Source organism: Paroedura picta, chromosome 6 (genome assembly GCF_049243985.1).
Source record: "Paroedura picta isolate Pp20150507F chromosome 6, Ppicta_v3.0, whole genome shotgun sequence".
Taxonomy (NCBI): domain Eukaryota; kingdom Metazoa; phylum Chordata; class Lepidosauria; order Squamata; family Gekkonidae; genus Paroedura; species Paroedura picta.
Window position 1 is genome coordinate 97910946 of NC_135374.1, and position 17653 is coordinate 97928598.

General features: G+C 43.4%; 1 protein-coding gene across 7 annotated transcripts in view; it reads left to right on the forward strand.

Moving 5' to 3' along the window:
* The window catches only part of NALCN (sodium leak channel, non-selective), a 315418-nt gene that overhangs the window by 286451 nt on the left and 11314 nt on the right, over window positions 1-17653 (forward strand). For 6 of the 7 annotated variants that reach the window (XM_077343802.1, XM_077343798.1, XM_077343797.1 and 3 more), the window contains 9 exons: window positions 3671-3764; window positions 4260-4366; window positions 4544-4618; window positions 8341-8460; window positions 11132-11200; window positions 11968-12116; window positions 12982-13075; window positions 14471-14603; window positions 17258-17373. In XM_077343802.1, the coding sequence (XP_077199917.1) occupies window positions 3671-3764; window positions 4260-4366; window positions 4544-4618; window positions 8341-8460; window positions 11132-11200; window positions 11968-12116; window positions 12982-13075; window positions 14471-14603; window positions 17258-17373 (957 nt within the window). Of the gene's footprint in view, window positions 1-3670; window positions 3765-4259; window positions 4367-4543; window positions 4619-8340; window positions 8461-11131; window positions 11201-11967; window positions 12117-12981; window positions 13076-14470; window positions 14604-17257; window positions 17374-17653 lie in introns of those variants that run through there. The other variant, XR_013232146.1, reaches the window with a different exon arrangement.

The following is a 17653-nucleotide window of genomic DNA, read 5'->3' on the forward strand; positions in this document are numbered from 1 at the left end:
GGCAAAACTTGGGATCATGGAACCAGCCCAGACAAAAACCATGCAGGATGAAGAGGCTGGAGAGGGGAGAAGAACTGGATGAGATTGAGTGGGAATTCTCCCTATCTGTTGCTGGTTGGATTCACCCTATCTGTTGCATTTGAAGAATTGTAATGACATCCCAAGCAGAGTTAAACACATTAATTATTGACTTCATTGGACTTAAAGGTAAAGGTATCCCCTGTGCAAGCACCAAGTCATGTCTGACCCTTGGGGTGACGCCCTCTAGCGTTTTCATGGCAGACTCAATACGGGGTGGTTTCCCAGTGCCTTCCCCAGTCATTACCGTTTACTCCTCAGCAAGCTGGGTACTCATTGGTCTTAGAAAGGGGTAATTCTGTATAGGACTGCACTGTCAGCCCTCCTTTGATAGCATGAATGGAGAAAATCCATGGAGTAAGGTTTTTAAAATGCCATTTTTTACATACGTACAAATCATCTCGTACACTCTTGACATCATGGTTTCATCTGCTGGTGTAACTCTTATTTAATGGGATCCCTGCCCACAGTGTGAAAGAGGACTGGATTCTTTCCACATTCATTTCAACAAATTAGTTAAGAATTAAAGAGGAACAATTTTTTTTCTACTTTATCAGCAAAATAAAGGCTGCCTATCCAGCTTCATATTGATGATATGGCAGTTTTGTCCCATTTACATATTGCTATAAAAACATTTTAAATTTTAATTATGGAACAGTAAAAGTCGCAAAATCGTCTCATGCCGCCCAAGAATGAGGAGGAGCAGTTCCTTCATTAAGCAGAGGGTCATTTATCAGTACAGACAGCTGTAGTCAGCATTTTCAATTCGCCAGTCTAAAAATTGTTGAATACATTTCAGATGTCTTAATATTTTGTGGGTTCCGTGAAGGTTTGCTGGTCTTACCTTTTAGCACCCAAGTTAAACAACTTGTTATTTTATAGATTAAAAAAACGTATCATTTTCAGAACTGAAAGTTATTCAGAATAGTCTGATGTTATCAATTATTGGTACACCGAGAAGCCTATCAGCTTGCATATTTAAGTCTAAAACATGTACTCAACCTGTGGTGGGGAAGGTATATCGAAATGTTTAGCTGCTGCATGAAATGTCAGTGCTGAACAGAGAACAGACCACTAATGATCTGCTGTAAAGAACAACATGCAGTCAGAACAAGAGGAACTGAGGACCATCTCAGGTTTAAATATATATACACACACATGCACAAGTAAAGATGTCTGTTTTGCCTAAATTTGTTTCCCCTCCCCAAATTTACCAATTCTGATTTGACCTGACCTTTATAAGAAATTGCAAAACCTGCTGGAAAAATTACACTGTAATGCATTTCAGTTTAGCCAGAAAAATTTCCTGTTACAAAAACTAAAAGATTAGTTCTGAAACATTTAAATCCTTCTACAGTGACTTCATGGATTGAGAAACTTGATTACTTGCTACAGGGTTCAATTTGTAAGGAACCAGGAGAAATATTGTGAAGAATGGATTTAAATACAGATGATGCTTCTGTTCTACTCAACGTAATATGTCAGTTATTTATAATCTTAATTCATAAATGAAGCCCCTGACATCCCGTGATAAAATTCAGACATGAATATGAACTGTAACTTATTAACTTATACCCTTCCTTTGAGAAACACTTTACTTAATTATGGATTCAGCAGATGTCATCAACTGAACTCGACAGACATTACCATTTTTATTTATTTAATTAGAATATGTATAACCTGCCTTCCAAGGTACCTTAAAATACATTAAACAAATTTCGCAATGCAAAAGTTATAAAACATAATTCCCATTGCATCATCTCTTCCATAGTTACTCCATCGCTAACACTAAACATCTTGGATGCCCCACCCCCCGAAAGCTGGATAATAAACTGAAAACAAATTGGAAGCCTGGCATAGAGGCATCAGCCCCAGCCAGTCCTTGGCCAATGGATGTTTTTTGCTCATGCTGAGTGTCAGGCTTCTTCATCTTAACAGATGAAAGCTGCTAGTCACTGTCCTAATGCACACCTGCCTCTTCAAGATACAATGACGGAAGCAAAAACAGAGGAGTGAGGATGGAAGTGCTAAAGTTCTTCTTTTCAACCCTGACTGATGACCAGGCAATAAATGGAGACCTGGTCTTTAGGCACAGGAATAAATAGGAACACCACACACACACATACATACACACACATCAGAGGTATTGGCAACAACAAATCCTGGGCCAACAGATGATTTCTCGGAGTTGGGGCAGACGTACTTCCTCCCCACGAGAGATGATAGCAGTTGGACATCAGCCAAACACCTCACTCCCATTCAAGGAAGAATAATGGGAAAGAAAAAGAAACTCAGGGTTTATTCCAAGCCCTTTCAACTGAGGCACTCAGCTTCCTTCCAAAAACACTTTCCATATTATCTTCACAAACAAATCTGTAAAGTAGGCTAAGTTGAAATAACTGACCTGTGTAATTCATGACAGAGTAAAGATCTGAACTCAGGTCTCCCCAGTATTCAGCATTCTGAGTAGGCTCTTCAAGTTAAGTACACAAGCTGTGCTTATAATGGGACAGTGAAGTGGCTGAAAAAATTATCCAGAAGGTGGCCGATTCAAGTCTCACATGCTCACTGTGAAATCACTCACAAATCACGCTCTTAAACCTTCTATGTAATATGGAGATGATAATACTGGCCTATCTAACAGGGCTTAAAAAGGTAAAGGTAAAGGTATCCCCTGTGCAAGCACCGAGTCATGTCTGACCCTTGGGGTGACACCCTCCAGCGTTTTCATGGCAGACTCAATACGGGGTGGTTTGCCAGTGCCTTCCCCAGTCGTTACCATTTACCCCCCAGCAAGCTGGGTACTCATTTTACCGACCTCGGAAAGATGGAAGGCTGAGTCAACCTTGAGCCGGCTGCTGGGATTGAACTCCCAGCCTTATGAGCAAAGCTTTCAGACAGCTGCCTTACCACTCTGCGCCACAAGAGGCTCTTTTTTCTAACAGGGCTTAGTAGCAAGCTAATACGTTTGAACTTCTTTGAACAATGAAAGTATGGTATGCGAATGATTATCATCAAGTGAGGTTTGCATAGGGATTTGGAGAATACTGCTAAACTGTTATATTTAGAATCCTATTCAGGATTATTCAATGGGATCTGCTTCCGGAAACATGTCCATAGGATAACATTGACCTTCAACTCTGGAATTGACCTTCAACTTTGGAATTCAGGCTTAACAAATCCTGAGCCTGAATGTAAAACACATTGTTATTCTGATTGGGTTTTTATGTCCAGGGAATGGGATAAAATAATTAGCATGTTTTCCCTGCTCTGACTATATAAGCCCAATAGCCAGTTTGGTGTAGTGGTTAGGAGTGCGGACTTCTAATCTGGCGAGCCGGGTTGGATTCCGCACTCCCCTACCTGCAGCCAGCTGGGTGACCTTGGACTAGTCACAGCACTGATAGTGCTGTTCTGACTGAACAGTAATATCAGGGCTCTCTCAGCCTGGCCTACCTCACAGGGTGTCTGTTGTGGGGAGAGGAAAGGGAAGGCGCTTTGAGACTCCTTTGGGTAGAGAAAAGTGGCATATAAGAACCAACTCTTCTTCTTCTAAATAAACAAATTTCTTTTGTTCTTCTTCCTTGTTTAGGGAACAGCTTTGCTGACTGTGGATCAGAGGCGATGGGAGGATTTAAAAAGCAGACTGAAGATAGCGCAACCTCTTCATCTCCCACCTCGCCCAGGTATCAAGGCATTTTTAATTTGGTTCATGTTGAGCACAAGTGTTCATAATTCTGCAGGAGTCTAGGATTCAAATTAAAATTGTAATCAGAAGACCACTAGGAGGCTGTGCATACGTTAATGTGGAAATGGGTTCCATCTATCAACCCCTGCATCCGGCTATTAAAATCGACTCCTCAAAATGTTGTGCTTTGATGGTTTTAGGGTGAGTCATAAGGACAAAAATGAAATCTTAAATTAATGATATTTGCACTTGGCTGCTAATGGCATGAAAGGAATGTATTAACCTAACAGCATGTGTGTGTGTGTGTATTTTCATATATGAACACTCAGCATCTGAAATGACATGTTGAGGAACAGTGTATAAAATATGAAATTGTTGCCTAATATCATTAATGCATGGTAGAAACCAAAACAGATTGTCAGAATCTTTCAGGACACAAACTGATTATGTATTCTCTTAAGCCATTTGTTTTTGTTACCCCTTCCTCCCACAGATAACGATGGATTTAGAGCCAAGATGTATGATATTACACAGCATCCATTTTTTAAGAGGACGATTGCTGTCCTTGTCCTGGCCCAGTCTGTGCTCTTATCTGTGAAGGTATTTTTTTGTGCTTATGAAGGTCTTGTAAAGTGGCAAATTAAACAAAAAAAGTAACAGATCTTTTTGAAGGGAACAAAATCGCCATGAAACCTACAGAAGCTAGTGATTATTATTAACCTAAAACAAATCAGAACACATTTTTACATTTCTTCTGCTTCTTCTTTTATACTCAAGTGGAATGCTGAAGATCCGGTGACTACTCCTTTAGCAGCAATGTCTGTTGTCTTCACCTTCATTTTTGTTCTTGAGGTAAGGTTGTTTCCATCATTTCCATTATTTCTTTAAATTAGGTGCCAGCCTGATTTGTTTTCTTACAATCAGATCAGAGAAATATGCGTCTCAGGAAGCAATAACTCCTCCTCAGCTTCAATCAATAAACTTTACTTCTTCTTCTAAACAGTTGATCAAATCCAAGTTCATCTAGACATTGAATAAAATCATAGTTAACTTTGATTTATAAATAGGTTTCAGATCCTGGCTTGATGGACCCTAACGATAGTGAGAGGGGCTGTGGCTAAGTGGAAGAGCCACTACTTTGCATGAAAAGTATGGGGGAGTTATTAGTGACCTACCTATGGTCACCTATAGTGACCCACCTTAAAACAGGAGAATTCCTGGAAGGGCTAATAGAGGTAGTTGTTTGCCTGCTGCTGAATAAAACATCTCTGGACCTGCAAGAACCCAACAACTACCAACCCATTTCACACCTAGCGTTCCTGGGAAAAATGGTTGAAAGGGCTGTCATGGAGCAAATATCAGCAGGATTCCACCCTTGCCATGGAGTAGAAACAGAGGATAACCTCTGTCACCAGTTGGACCAAGGCAGGTTGGTGCTGCTTGTATTATTAGACCTTTTAGCAGCATTCAGTGCAGTTGACCATGAGCTTCTAGCTTACCGCCTTGCCAACACCAGAATTCGGGGAACAGCCTTTCAATGGCTGATCTCTTTTCTCCAGGGTCACAAACAGAGGGTAGCACTAAAAGAGAGATCTACAAGTCACCACCAACTCACATGCACAGTCCCATAAGGAGCAGTCCTCTCTCCAATCCTATTTAGCATCTTCATGTGCCCTCTTGCCCAACTGGTATGGAAGTTTGGGCTAAGCTGTCACCAATATGTGGATGACACCCAGCTCTTCCTCCTTATGGATGACTGCCCTGATTCTCCCCCAGAAGCATTAGCCAGCTGCCTGGAAGCAGTGGCTCAAGCAAAGTCATCTGAAGCTCAGTCCTTCAAAGACAGAGGTCCTGTGGTTGGGCCGGAAGTGTCCAAGCGAGGAAGCATGTCTGCCCAACCTGGACAGTGTGCAGCTATCAGTGGCTCACTTCATCATGAATCTGGGCGTTATCCTGGATGCTTCCCTCTCCATGGACGCCCAGGTCACAAGAGTAGCACGGCTGGCCTTCTACCACCTTTGCCAAACCAAACTACTAGCACCCTACTTGGCCCTGAAACCTAGCCACAGTAATCCAGGTCAGTGGTCCCCAACCTGCAGGCCGCGGCCCGGTGCCGGGCCGCGAAGGCCATGGCGCCAGGCCGTGGCTCCCTCTCCCCACCCCCCCGCAGTAAAAAACTTCCCGGGCCGCAAGCTTGTGGCCCGGGAAGCTTCTTACTGCGGCAGGGCGGAGAGAAGGAATCGGGGCCGGGCCGTGCCCGTGCGGGCGCGGCCCGCTGTGCGGGCGCGGCCCGCTGTGCGGGCGCGGCTCGCTGTGCGGGCGCGGCTCGCTGTGCGCGGCCCGATGCGAGGGCGCGGCCCGACGCGCGGGCGTGGCCCGGTGCGGGGGCGCGGCCCGCGGGCAGCGCCCCAATGCCCTGCCGGTCCCCAACCTCAGAAAGGTTGGGGACCACTGATCCTGGTGACATTCACTTCTAGGCTAGACTTCTGCAACTTGCTGTACACAGGCCTACCCTTAACTCTGGAAACTGCAACTGATCCAGAGTGCGGCGGTCAGGGTCCTCACAGCAGCACCATGGAGATCCCACATCCAGCCCATCCTCCAACAACTGTGCTGGCTACTAGTTGAATTCCAGATCAGGCTTAAGGTATTGGTAATTACCTTTAAGGTCATACATGGTCTGGGCCCAGTGAACTTGAAGGATCGCCTCTCTGCCTGTGCCCCTCAGAGAGCTCTGCACTCCACCACCTCCATCTAGCTAGTGAACCCTGGCCCAAAGGAAGTCTGCTTGACCTGAACCAGGGCCAGAGCCTTCTCCATTCTGGCCCCACCTGGTGGAACGAGCTCCTAGAGGAGATCAGGGCCCTAATGGAACTAACATAGTTCCACAGGGCCTGCAAAAGGGAGCTCCTCCACCATGACCCCTGAACCCTCCTCCCTTGAACCCATGCAACAGATCTGACCAACCATGGGCCTGTTAGATTGTTCACTATGTTAGAATGTTATTTTCTCTGTTTATTGTTATGATTACTGTTACCTTCCATTCATTATAATCAGTGAGTTTGATGCATTGTTCTGTTGCCTTCTATGTGAACCGCCCTGAGCCTTAAGGGAGGGCGATATACAAGCGTAATAAGCAAAAAATAATATTAAAAAATTAAAAATCTTGAAAGGAGTAGGCAGTAAGTGATGTGAATGATGTGTCCATGAGACTTTGGAGAGCTGTTGCCAGTCTGAGTAGGCCAGGGGTAGGCAAACTGTGGCCCTCCAGATGTCCATGGACTACAATTCCCATGAGCCTGCGCATTTGCTGGCAGAGGCTCATGGGAATTGTAGTCCATGGACATCTGGAGGGCCACAGTTTGCCTACCCCTGGAGTAGACAATACTGAACTTGATGGGCTGATTCAGTATAAGGCAGCTATACGCATGACCAATCATAGTACAGTGCCCTGCATTAGTTAGTTGCATTAACCTCTTGATTTTGTGCAATGTCTAAAGTGATCCACAAGCTTGTAGCGCCATAAAGACGGCAATGTTTACTGTGGCTTAAACTTTTCTGGCTCATATCCCATAAAATGGATAAATCTAAGAGGGAGGAATGGGGGAGGGAAGATATTTTACAAACTGTAATGTGAAGGAAGACTTTTTACAAAAGAAGACTAGGGCCTAGTCTGCACACAAAGGATATTGCACTTTCAATGTGCTTTGGCAGCTGGATTTTCCAGTGCAGAACAGGAAAATCTACTTCTAAAGTGCATTGAAAGTGCATTATCTATTGTGTGCAGACTAGGCCTAGATTAAGCAAATAAAAAAACCCAGGAGTGTTACATTGCCATACCAGGCACATGTGAAAATAGTCAGCAGTAAACAATCCCATATGAGTGGGTTGGTACTGCTCTCCATTGATGATAAATTGGCACAAACACAAATTGGACAGGTTATATAAACCTTTAAAGTGGAACCCTCTCTTCCTATAGTGAGCTAGACACCTGCAACGTTGCTGGAAACCAAACTGACAGTGCCAGGATAGCGCATGAATTCCAGCTCAGCAACAGCTGGAATTTACCTTTGGAAGTACAGTGCCTTTTCAGTCGGCACCAAGGGTGTGTTGCAGGGATTGTTACCTGCTTGTAAACCTTGTCTGTGGATCTAGTAGTACACAGCTGGAGCACCTTCTGCTCAGTAAACTGCTGAACGCGTTCACGGCACTGTATTGACAGATTCGTTGGTCTGATGCAGCAGAACAAAGTTTGAGCCCAGAGGCACCTTTAAGACCAACAAAGTGTTATTCAAGACTGAGGCTTTTGTATGCGTGCACACATACAAAACTTATAGACTTTGTTGGTTTGAAAAGTGTCACTGGACTCAAACTTTGTAAAGCACTGTATTGTCATTGTTTTTGTTGTGACTTTTCGATCTATTTGGGTGCACACTGATTTACCAATCTCACTGGAAATTTTTTCAGGGGCAAGCTGATATTACCTTGCTGGGAGATTTTGACATTACATTGTGGGATTTGTTTGTTTATTTTTTGGATAGAGCGGTTGCAACATGTCAATTGGTTTCCTGCAGGTCACAATGAAGATTATCGCCATGTCACCTGCTGGGTTTTGGCAAAGCAGAAGGAATCGTTATGATCTCTTGGTGACATCTTTGGGTGTCATATGGGTGATACTCCATTTTGCCTTAGCTGTAAGTTCAGACTGCATCTGTACCCATTATGCACTGACCTGATCATTTCAATATAGCTAATCGCATCAAATCTCGGCAGTGATCTCTATTTATGTAGTGCATTGTTATCCTTCCCCTTTCTAAAGGATTTTGGCCATGTACATGATTCCTCCTCCAAGTTAACATCACAACAAACTTGTGAAGTATGTGAGGCTCAGAGAGTGGGATTGGCCCGAGGTCACTCATCGAGTTTCTTGGCACTGTGGGGATTTGAAATTCTGTCTCCCCAGATCCTAGTCCATTGGCTTTTCCATGGACAGTAGAGAGGTAATTTTCGTGTATTCCTTGTCAGAGTTCCCTTCCCCTGACTCATGCAGGCCCCTTAGACACAGAGCGACCCAGCCCCCAGCTCCCTCTGTGGGGAGAGAGTGAAAACTTACCAACAGGCTGCATGGAGGGGGAGGGAGATAAACAGACATGGAAGCTGCAGCTGGGGCAGGGAAAGGTCTAAGTCAGGGGTAGTCAAATTGCGGTCCTCCAGATGTCCATGGACTACAATTCCCAGGAGCCCCTGCCAGCGAATTGTAGTCCATGGACATCTGGAGGGCCGCTGTTTGACTATCCCTGGTCTAAGTCATCTGGGGAGAAACAGGCCAGCCACAGATTCCATGCAAGCACCACACCCTTTCCAGATGGAAGAGGGAAGATAGCTCATGATGACCTTGGAGTGGTAAAGGGAGAGGAGGATAAAAGGGGAGGCCTTGAGAGGCACAGGGAGCTTCTGGAAAGCAGAAAGAGAGAGAGAGTGTGTCAGTTGTGTGGGAGGCTAAAAGGGACTAGCCTAAGCTGTGACCTTTGTGGAAACACCCAAGGACCCAATATTCCCTCATCTACCCCCATTCTGATCCTAGAGGTCCCCTTTCCTCCTTCTGTCTGCAGAACTCCCAAACACTCTCTGCAGGGCTCTCCAGTTCCTGTTTCTGTAAGTAGCCAGGGCCGGCCGTTTAGCCTGTGGAGAGTGAAGGAGTTTTTTCAAGGTCATGGAAAAGACAAAGATTTGCCATTCGGCTTCTTCAGTGCTTGATTCTGATGTGTTCTTGACAGCACAGAAATCAGAAAGCCTGCTTTGCAATTATGATGAAAACTGTAGATCAGTCAATTAGGCAGCCACAAACTGAGAAAACCAATACCGTCTGTCTGGAAACTATTCACTGTAGGAGCCAATGAGGGCCAATTTGTTTCATCCTGCAGTGTCTGCAATTCATGATCATGACAAATTCACTGTCCAGAGAATAATGTGCTGAAGGCTCCCCTGCAGGCCCAGAGCCTGCAGCCAGGAGAGTGAGAAACACACCAATTTCTGCCCTTGTTTTGGTGCACATTTCAGACTGAATGGTCCTCTCTACCACAAGAACCTCTGCATAGGAGACTAGATGTCACAGGAGAGTCATTGTAGCCTAACATTCTCAGACATCCTTGTTTTCTGTATCAGAGATTTTGCCTCATTTTTAAAGTAGAGAGGGACAGTCAGTGATGACCTCTGATGTGCATGATTGCCAGTCCACCCGAGGGAGTCAAGGGTTCCCCACCACCAGGCCAGGCCTCCCCACCACTGATCAGCTTGCCAGTGAGGGGGCTTATATATAGAGAGAGGGGGCCCAAGAAAGGTTGCCAGCAACACAGCGACATTACTTCAAGTCCACATGGGGAGTGATATCATCATATCAGCAACGTGCAAGCAATTCTCTGGTATTCAAGCAAAAACTCTACTCAGAGACTAGGATCAAACTGCAAGGCATTCTTGTTGCCTTTATTGCCTCCTTGGAGCCAGCTGCCATTGGAAAGTGGACCTTTTGCCTGATAGGATGTTTTTCTGTATATTCTTAGGCAAGAGCCAGGGGTTGTTCTGCTTCATCCTACCATTCCACTGAGCATAGGCTTCCTACAGCCTATGGATCCTTTCTCCAACTCCTTCTTTCTTTCTTTTTTCTTTTTTGGAGGAAGAGGCACTTAACTTGGAGAAAGTCTCCTTAGGCTAGAGCAGGGATTCCCAACCAGGGGTCCATGGATTCCTGGAGCTCCAGAGGGGATCTGCAACCTTTCCCTCTTCTGCCTAAATGGACTTGGGATGGCTCAGGAACTGGCCATCTCTGCCTGGAGAGTTTGATGGGTCAGCAGTAGATGTAAAAATCAAAGTGGGGGGAATCAGTTGTGGAGTGGTACGGTAAGTCCAGGCTGTCTTCGCAGCTCCTGCCCTTTTTTTTGGCCTATATGAGGCAAAGCCACCATAGTAGTAGTAAGGTTGGGGGAGGGAGTAGAAGAAGGGCAAAGGGGTGCAGGGGGTTATGCCACTTTTGGGGACATGACAGGGAAGGCATGACCTGCTGACATCACTTCCTGAGGTCCTCAAAGCCTGAAAATTTATTTCAGGGGCTCCTCTACAGTCTACGTTTGAAAAGGGTTGGGGAAGGGACTTACTGGAGTGGTGGGACAAGAGTATGACCCATCCTGCTGTCTCCATGTCAAAATGAAGCATAAACTATGAATGAAAGGGCAGCTGGCTCTTTTCATCTGGATGTTGTTATTGATGTGTTTGCTACTTTTTATATGTTGATTGTCAGGTGTGTCATTCAGATACAACCTATATGTTAAGGCATACTATTGAAAGCAGGAAAAATGTGTTTCATTCCAGAATCCCTATACGTATATGATGGGGGCATGTGTCATTGTCTTCAGGTTCTTCTCCATTTGTGGCAAGCATGTGAGTACAGACTAGGATTCATTGTTTTTATGGTGGCAATGTATTGGGTATAAATGAGGGGGGTTTTTTGTTTGCTTTCTATGAAGAGAGCAGACCTATCCAGAATCTGCTATTCAGGGGAATTTACTCCCAGGGAAGTGCACTGGAAGTCCCAGGGAGTCATCCTAAATCACTTGAAAGCCAGGAATTAAAGGGAACCTCAGCAGAAAACTAGACTAAAGGTTTAGTCATTCTTTGTGAGACCAGAAACACTCCAAAACTTTTTGAATCTAAACTAGAACAGAGAAATAATTAGCAGTGCCATCCAAAGCAGATTTGCAGCATTCTAAGTCTGCTGATTTCAATGAACTCAGAAAGGTGTAACTCTGTTTTAAAATTCGATTGTAGGATGCCCATTCAGAATAGGGATTATACACACACCCTGTCCCCTGATGTGATTGTCCTAATCACTTAGGAGTTTGATTATTTGTAGGACTTGGCACCAGTGGACATAGGATTGGAATGCGCAGAATCTAGGTACTATCAGGGCTACTATATATTTTGAGGTTACATAAACGGGCATTTATGTATCACAGAATCATTATGACTTGGTAATGCTCTGAGGCCAATGAAGGCAAATGAAGACCAGCATAGTAGGGCGCAGAATTTCACATATTGATTGGGACCAACCAGCCATTTCTTTCACTTCAGGCTTCTAGCATTACTCAGTTGCATTAGTAGCAGACGTCTATACCTCTTTTCCATTGGTCTTCCTTATATCTTCCCAGGTGACCCTGAAAATGCTCCTGCTGACTGTGGTTGTCAGCATGTACAAAAGCTTTTTCATCATAGTAGGGATGTTCCTGCTATTGCTTTGCTATGCTTTTGCTGGGGTGGTTTTATTTGGCACTGTGAAGTACGGCGAAAACATCAACAGGTATGGGACTTTGTTTTTTCTTAAGCAAGTAACTGGTATTGTGACATTTGTGTTTGATGATTGGATTGGTTGTTGAACTACTGACATGCTCAGAACATTTGGACCCTGTTGGACAGTAGGTTTAGGGACATAAAAATACACAGAGCATCAATGTTATGGCAGTCTTTATATACTACTGTATCCCTGACCTGGATAGCCCAAGCTAGCCTGACCTTGTTTGCTCTTGAAAACTAAGCAGGGTTAGGATTTGAATGGAAGACCACCAAGGAAGACCAGCATCTGTATACAGAGACAGGCAGATGCAAGCCACCGTTGACCATCTCTTGCCTTGACAACCCTACGGGGTACCATAAGTTGGTTGTGATTTCATGGCCAAAAGAGGTGCCCCCAATAACTTGATGATCAAGAATTTCCAGGAGAATATGGTGATTACTATATAGAAGACATGAACTGGCCTCATGTTATTAAAAAAATAAAGGGATGGGAATCAATATACTATAGTGCATTCATGTTGAGGACCAGTCAGAATGGAGGAGGAAATAAAAATAGTTCAACAAGCCCTGGTATAGTTTTCTCTGCTCACTAGAACACACACAGCTGTGTTATACTGAGTCATACCATTGGTCCATCTAGTTTCAGTATAAGTAGTGATTCTTCAAGGTCTCAAAGAAGAGGGGAAAGCTCTTTCCCAACATCTGTTACCTGAAATCTTTGTATTTGGAGATGCCATCCCCTACTGCTGAGTTACGGCCCACTGATCTGAATCCAGTGTGGGAAACGGGAAGAATGGCAGCTAAGATTTCTTGTGCCGAATTCTCCTGGTGATATACTTAAAGAGATTTTTTGTTTGTTTGCTTAAACACAGGCATGCCAACTTTTCATCAGCTGGTAAGGCCATTACTGTACTCTTCCGAATAGTCACTGGGGAAGACTGGAACAAGATAATGCATGACTGTATGGTAAATTAAACACAATACTCAAAGTCGCAAAATAAGCCCACAGGGTCACTCAGCACCTAACTCCTTGTCTTTGTACCTGAACACCAATGTCCTTTTTACAACAAAAATGGTATCCTTCACACAAAATCTCATTTGTTGTTCTTTGAATACAGTATAGGAAAAAAAATCCATAACTTTAAATCTGTCTATCATGGGATAGCATCAGCAAATACACATGTATTTGGCCAGTCTGAATATCCCGATCTTTGATTCAGTTACTGCTTGATAAATATTTCTCATTCTTTGCACTCAGCAGTGAATTTTTAGCTTTGCTGTACATGTGCTCACAATCTATGTTGGCATGATAAATGCAGAAAAACAGTCTAAATATCTCACTCTTCACCCTCAAAAATGTGAAGTATGTCCACAGAGCTCACCCTAAGCACCTGATTGTAACTTCACCTGAAATGTAAGCAAATTATGTCTTTACATAGGGGTAGGGAATGTACCAAGGGGCCTATCACTTTAGGCAGCATGATTCTCTTCTTCCTAATTTAGTAGAAATTGGCTGAAGGGTCTCTGCCCTTTTACAATACTCTATTGTCCATAATGCAATCTACAAGTAAAGGATACATAGTTTGCGGGTTTCGGTGGTCAGTCTTTTCTAAATATTGGGAGATCTACAGGATTTTTACAGGATTTTTAAAAATATAAGTTGCAGCCATAGGGATAGAGAGAATGCACATTATAGTTGCACTGCAGAGGGAGAGGAGTTTTACCCTGTTCTGTTTTTTCAGTCATTCTTTATCCCTGGAATTGCTGTCAGACTTGCAGGGGAAAACATATAGGAGCAAATTGGGGCCCATTTTACATCCAATTCAGACTGGAGGGTGGAAAAAGGGGAAGGGAGCAATCGCTTATGACTCCCATTGTTATTGTTGCTGTGCTATGAATTAAACTGCATTATCCCTATGTTTTATGTAAACTGCCCTGAGCCTCAGGGGAGGGTGGTATAGAAATGAAAAAAGAAAGACAGACAGACAGACAGACTGCAGATTGCTCATTCCTCCTTCAACAAACCTCTTTGCAGTCTGATTCCCCCCCACCTTGGCCCATGGGTGTGCCCCTCAGTGGAACGCCAGCTGTGAAAATGTGCTTGCCCAGGAAAACAGATTCAGGGAGGAGGTTTGGGGGAAGTAAAGGGTGGTTTGGGGAGGGAAGAATTCAGTATTTCTCACCTGCATGCCTAGTTCTGTCTTTTACATGTCTAAGGGAGATGCGTGGAGATACTCAAAACACATGGATCTGCTGCCATTTCCATGGCCTCACAGCCTTTACTAATTTGCTATACATATCAGCATTTTGTTATCCTGTTAATGGCTGTATTGTTTCCTAACTGTGATGTTTGTTTTGAAGGTTCAACCTCCTTTTTGTACACCGGATAACAAGACGTACTGGAAGACAGATTGTGGAAACTATGCTGGCGCTCTTATGTATTTCTGTTCATTTTATGTCATCATTGCATACATAATGCTGAATTTGCTTGTGGGTAAGTTATCAGCTAAGGGTAATAGAAATGGTCATTATCTATAGCTACATCTAATGTTTATAATATGTTTGTTTATTTAGAAGCTAGACTTCAAACCTCCGGGGACCCTCAAAAGGGTCTACAACACAGAACTATATAAACAAACAATATAGTGATTTAAAAGAACAATCAGAACAACAATATGCATACAAACAACTATACACCATTTAGCAGTTAGCATATTGTAAAGTGGGTTCGGGTGAGTAGTCGTGTTGGTGAAGCAATAGAATCTTTAAGATCAATAAAGTTTAATTCTGGGTATAAACTTTCATGTGTATGCATACTTCTGATGCATGCACACAAACGCTTATATCCAGAATTAAACTTTGTTGGTCTTAAATGAGCCACTGGACTCAGACCGTTCTAATAGTAAAGTAACTGCCCTCCATGCCAATCACAAAAGCAGAAAAACCAAGTCACCCACCAGGTAGGGTTTCTCATTGCATATGGGGAACTACCTCGGTACACAGGAAATATTGCTCTATGAATTAACCATAAAAAAAAGAAATTACACATGACAGGTTGAGAGTCAGTGAAATGAACATGAACCTGATCAAGAAAGTGAGCACTTTATATAGGGAAGATTTAGAAAGCAAGGATAGGATTTATATAGTGTTCCTATACACACACAAAAATCTCATTGTGGGCTCAGTCACTGATAAAGTTCAGTTTCAAAAATATCAAAGCAAAATGCCAGGTGAAAGTTTCACAACTGTTATGATCCACAGGGCTGGAGAGCCTGCCTAGGGCCCATTATGCACGGCCGCCGAAACGGCGATTTCGGGTCACATGGAAAACGCGGAGGGGGAAGACGCGACATCCATACTGGTTATGTACGGGGGCGGGGCGCGACGGCGGCAAAACCCAGAGTAACCGATTATGCACGCGGCGATCCGGGCGCCGCTTCTGGTTGCGCCCCGGTCACCCGGAAGCTGCGCTTTCTTCCGCGTTTCACTGACGCGGCTTTTTCGGCGGCATGCACCGAAGCTGCGGCCAGTTGCAGCCGGCTCCGTGCGTTATCGGTGATTTTAGTCGCCGCCATTCCACCCCGAATGTGCGCTAAAACCCCCGTGCATAATGGGTCTAGGAAACATTTCTAAAGAGAAGGTGTGTCCCTGTAGACAAGGCCACAGTGCCTTGTGGTTGTGAACCTGGTATAAGGAGGCAACTGAACTAGAGCAAGGACTCACCTCAGTATGTAAGGAGTTTAAATAAGAGATGGTGCCCAAGAATTGTTATTGCAGGACTATGTTATATAGACCTGTGCGTGCAGGACTTAATTCCCAGATTATTTACAAAGTTTACAAAGTACAGGGGCCAGAATGTTTCAGTAAAAAGGATAACTTGTAAATTAGTGATTTGGGAGGTGAATGATTCCACTTTGCATGTCTATATGAAAGGAACATACAGTTGGCCTTGAGAAAGCAATTAATATCCTCACTTTACCTTTTTGTGGGGCTCATTCAATTTCCCCTAAAGTCAGTGGAAATTGTTTCCAAAAGATTCAAATTACTGTTGGTGATAACCAAGATCAAGTTAATTCATGCTGTAGTAATCCTCATTACTATGTATGGGTGTGAAAGTTAGACAATGAAGGAAGTTGAAAGGAAGAAAGATTCTTTTGAAACATGATGTTGGAGGAGAGTTTCACAGAGACCATGGACAGCTAAAAAGACAGATCAGTGGGTCCTAGAAGAAATCAAACCTGAACTCTCCTCAGAAACTAAACTGAGACTATCGTACTTTGGTCAAATTATAAGAAGACAAGAGTAACTGGAAAAGACAAATCAAGTTAGGACAAGTTGAAGGCAGCAGGAAAAGAGGAAGAACCAGACATATGAAGAAAGGTTGGTGGAGCTTGGTGTGTTTAGCCTGGAGAGGAGACGACTGAGAGGGGATTTGATAACTATCTTCAAGTATTTAAAAGGCTGCCATATTGAGGATGGAACAGAGTTGTTCTTGCTTGTCCCGGAGGGATGGACCAGAACCAATGGGATGAAGTTAATTCAAAAGAAATTCCGTCTCAACATCCAGAAGAAGTTCCTGACAGAGCAGTTTCTCAGTGGAATAGGCTTCCTCAGGAGGTGGTGGGTTCTCCATCTTTGGAAATTTTTAAACAGAGGCTGGATAGCCATCTGACAGTGAAGGTTTAAGGGGATAGCAGATTACAGTGGATTAGCAATAGGGTTGTGAGTGTCCTGCATAGTGCAGGGGGCTGGACTAGATGACCCATGAGGTCCCTTCCATCTCTATTATTCTATGATTCTATGATTCTATGAACATGAGAGAGTGGGTCAATCAAGGAAGCCACAGCCCTGATTGAAGACCTGAGAATGGTTGCTTTAAGACATTTTTGGAACATTCATGCATAGGATTGTCATGAGTTGGGATCAACTTAACATCACTTAACACACACATCAAATTGTCTAATGTAAAATATATAGCTTATATTGGTTTGTTTATGGACATTCACTTGAAAACTTTAGTTTCTGATACATCGATGTGAACATTGATCTATTACATTTTGGCCAGTTGCAAGTATATATGATTAATTTACACACAGCATGTACGTTTTAAAGTTCTTATGCTGTGTTCAATGTTGGTGTCTTCCATAGCGATAATCGTGGAAAACTTCTCACTATTTTACTCCACGGAGGAGGATCAACTCTTAAGTTATAATGATCTTAGACATTTTCAAATTATATGGAACATGGTCGATGACAAAAGGGAGGTAAGAGATTTCACCGTAACTCCATTTTAGCTTCTTGCCAGAAAGAAAGTGCAGTGTTTTGGTTAATGGCAGCAGCACTGTCTGCTTATGAAATTTCCTTTCAATAGGTACATTCAAGCTAAATCTTATAAATATAATAAATATAATAAATAAATAGTTTCAAAAGCCTAAATTTGCTTGCAGCAACCTAGGTTTTGGGTGCAGGAGTTTTGACTGAGCAAAACTATTTGGAAATAAGTCCAATATTCTTCAGTGGGGCTTGATTCCCAGGAAAGTGTCC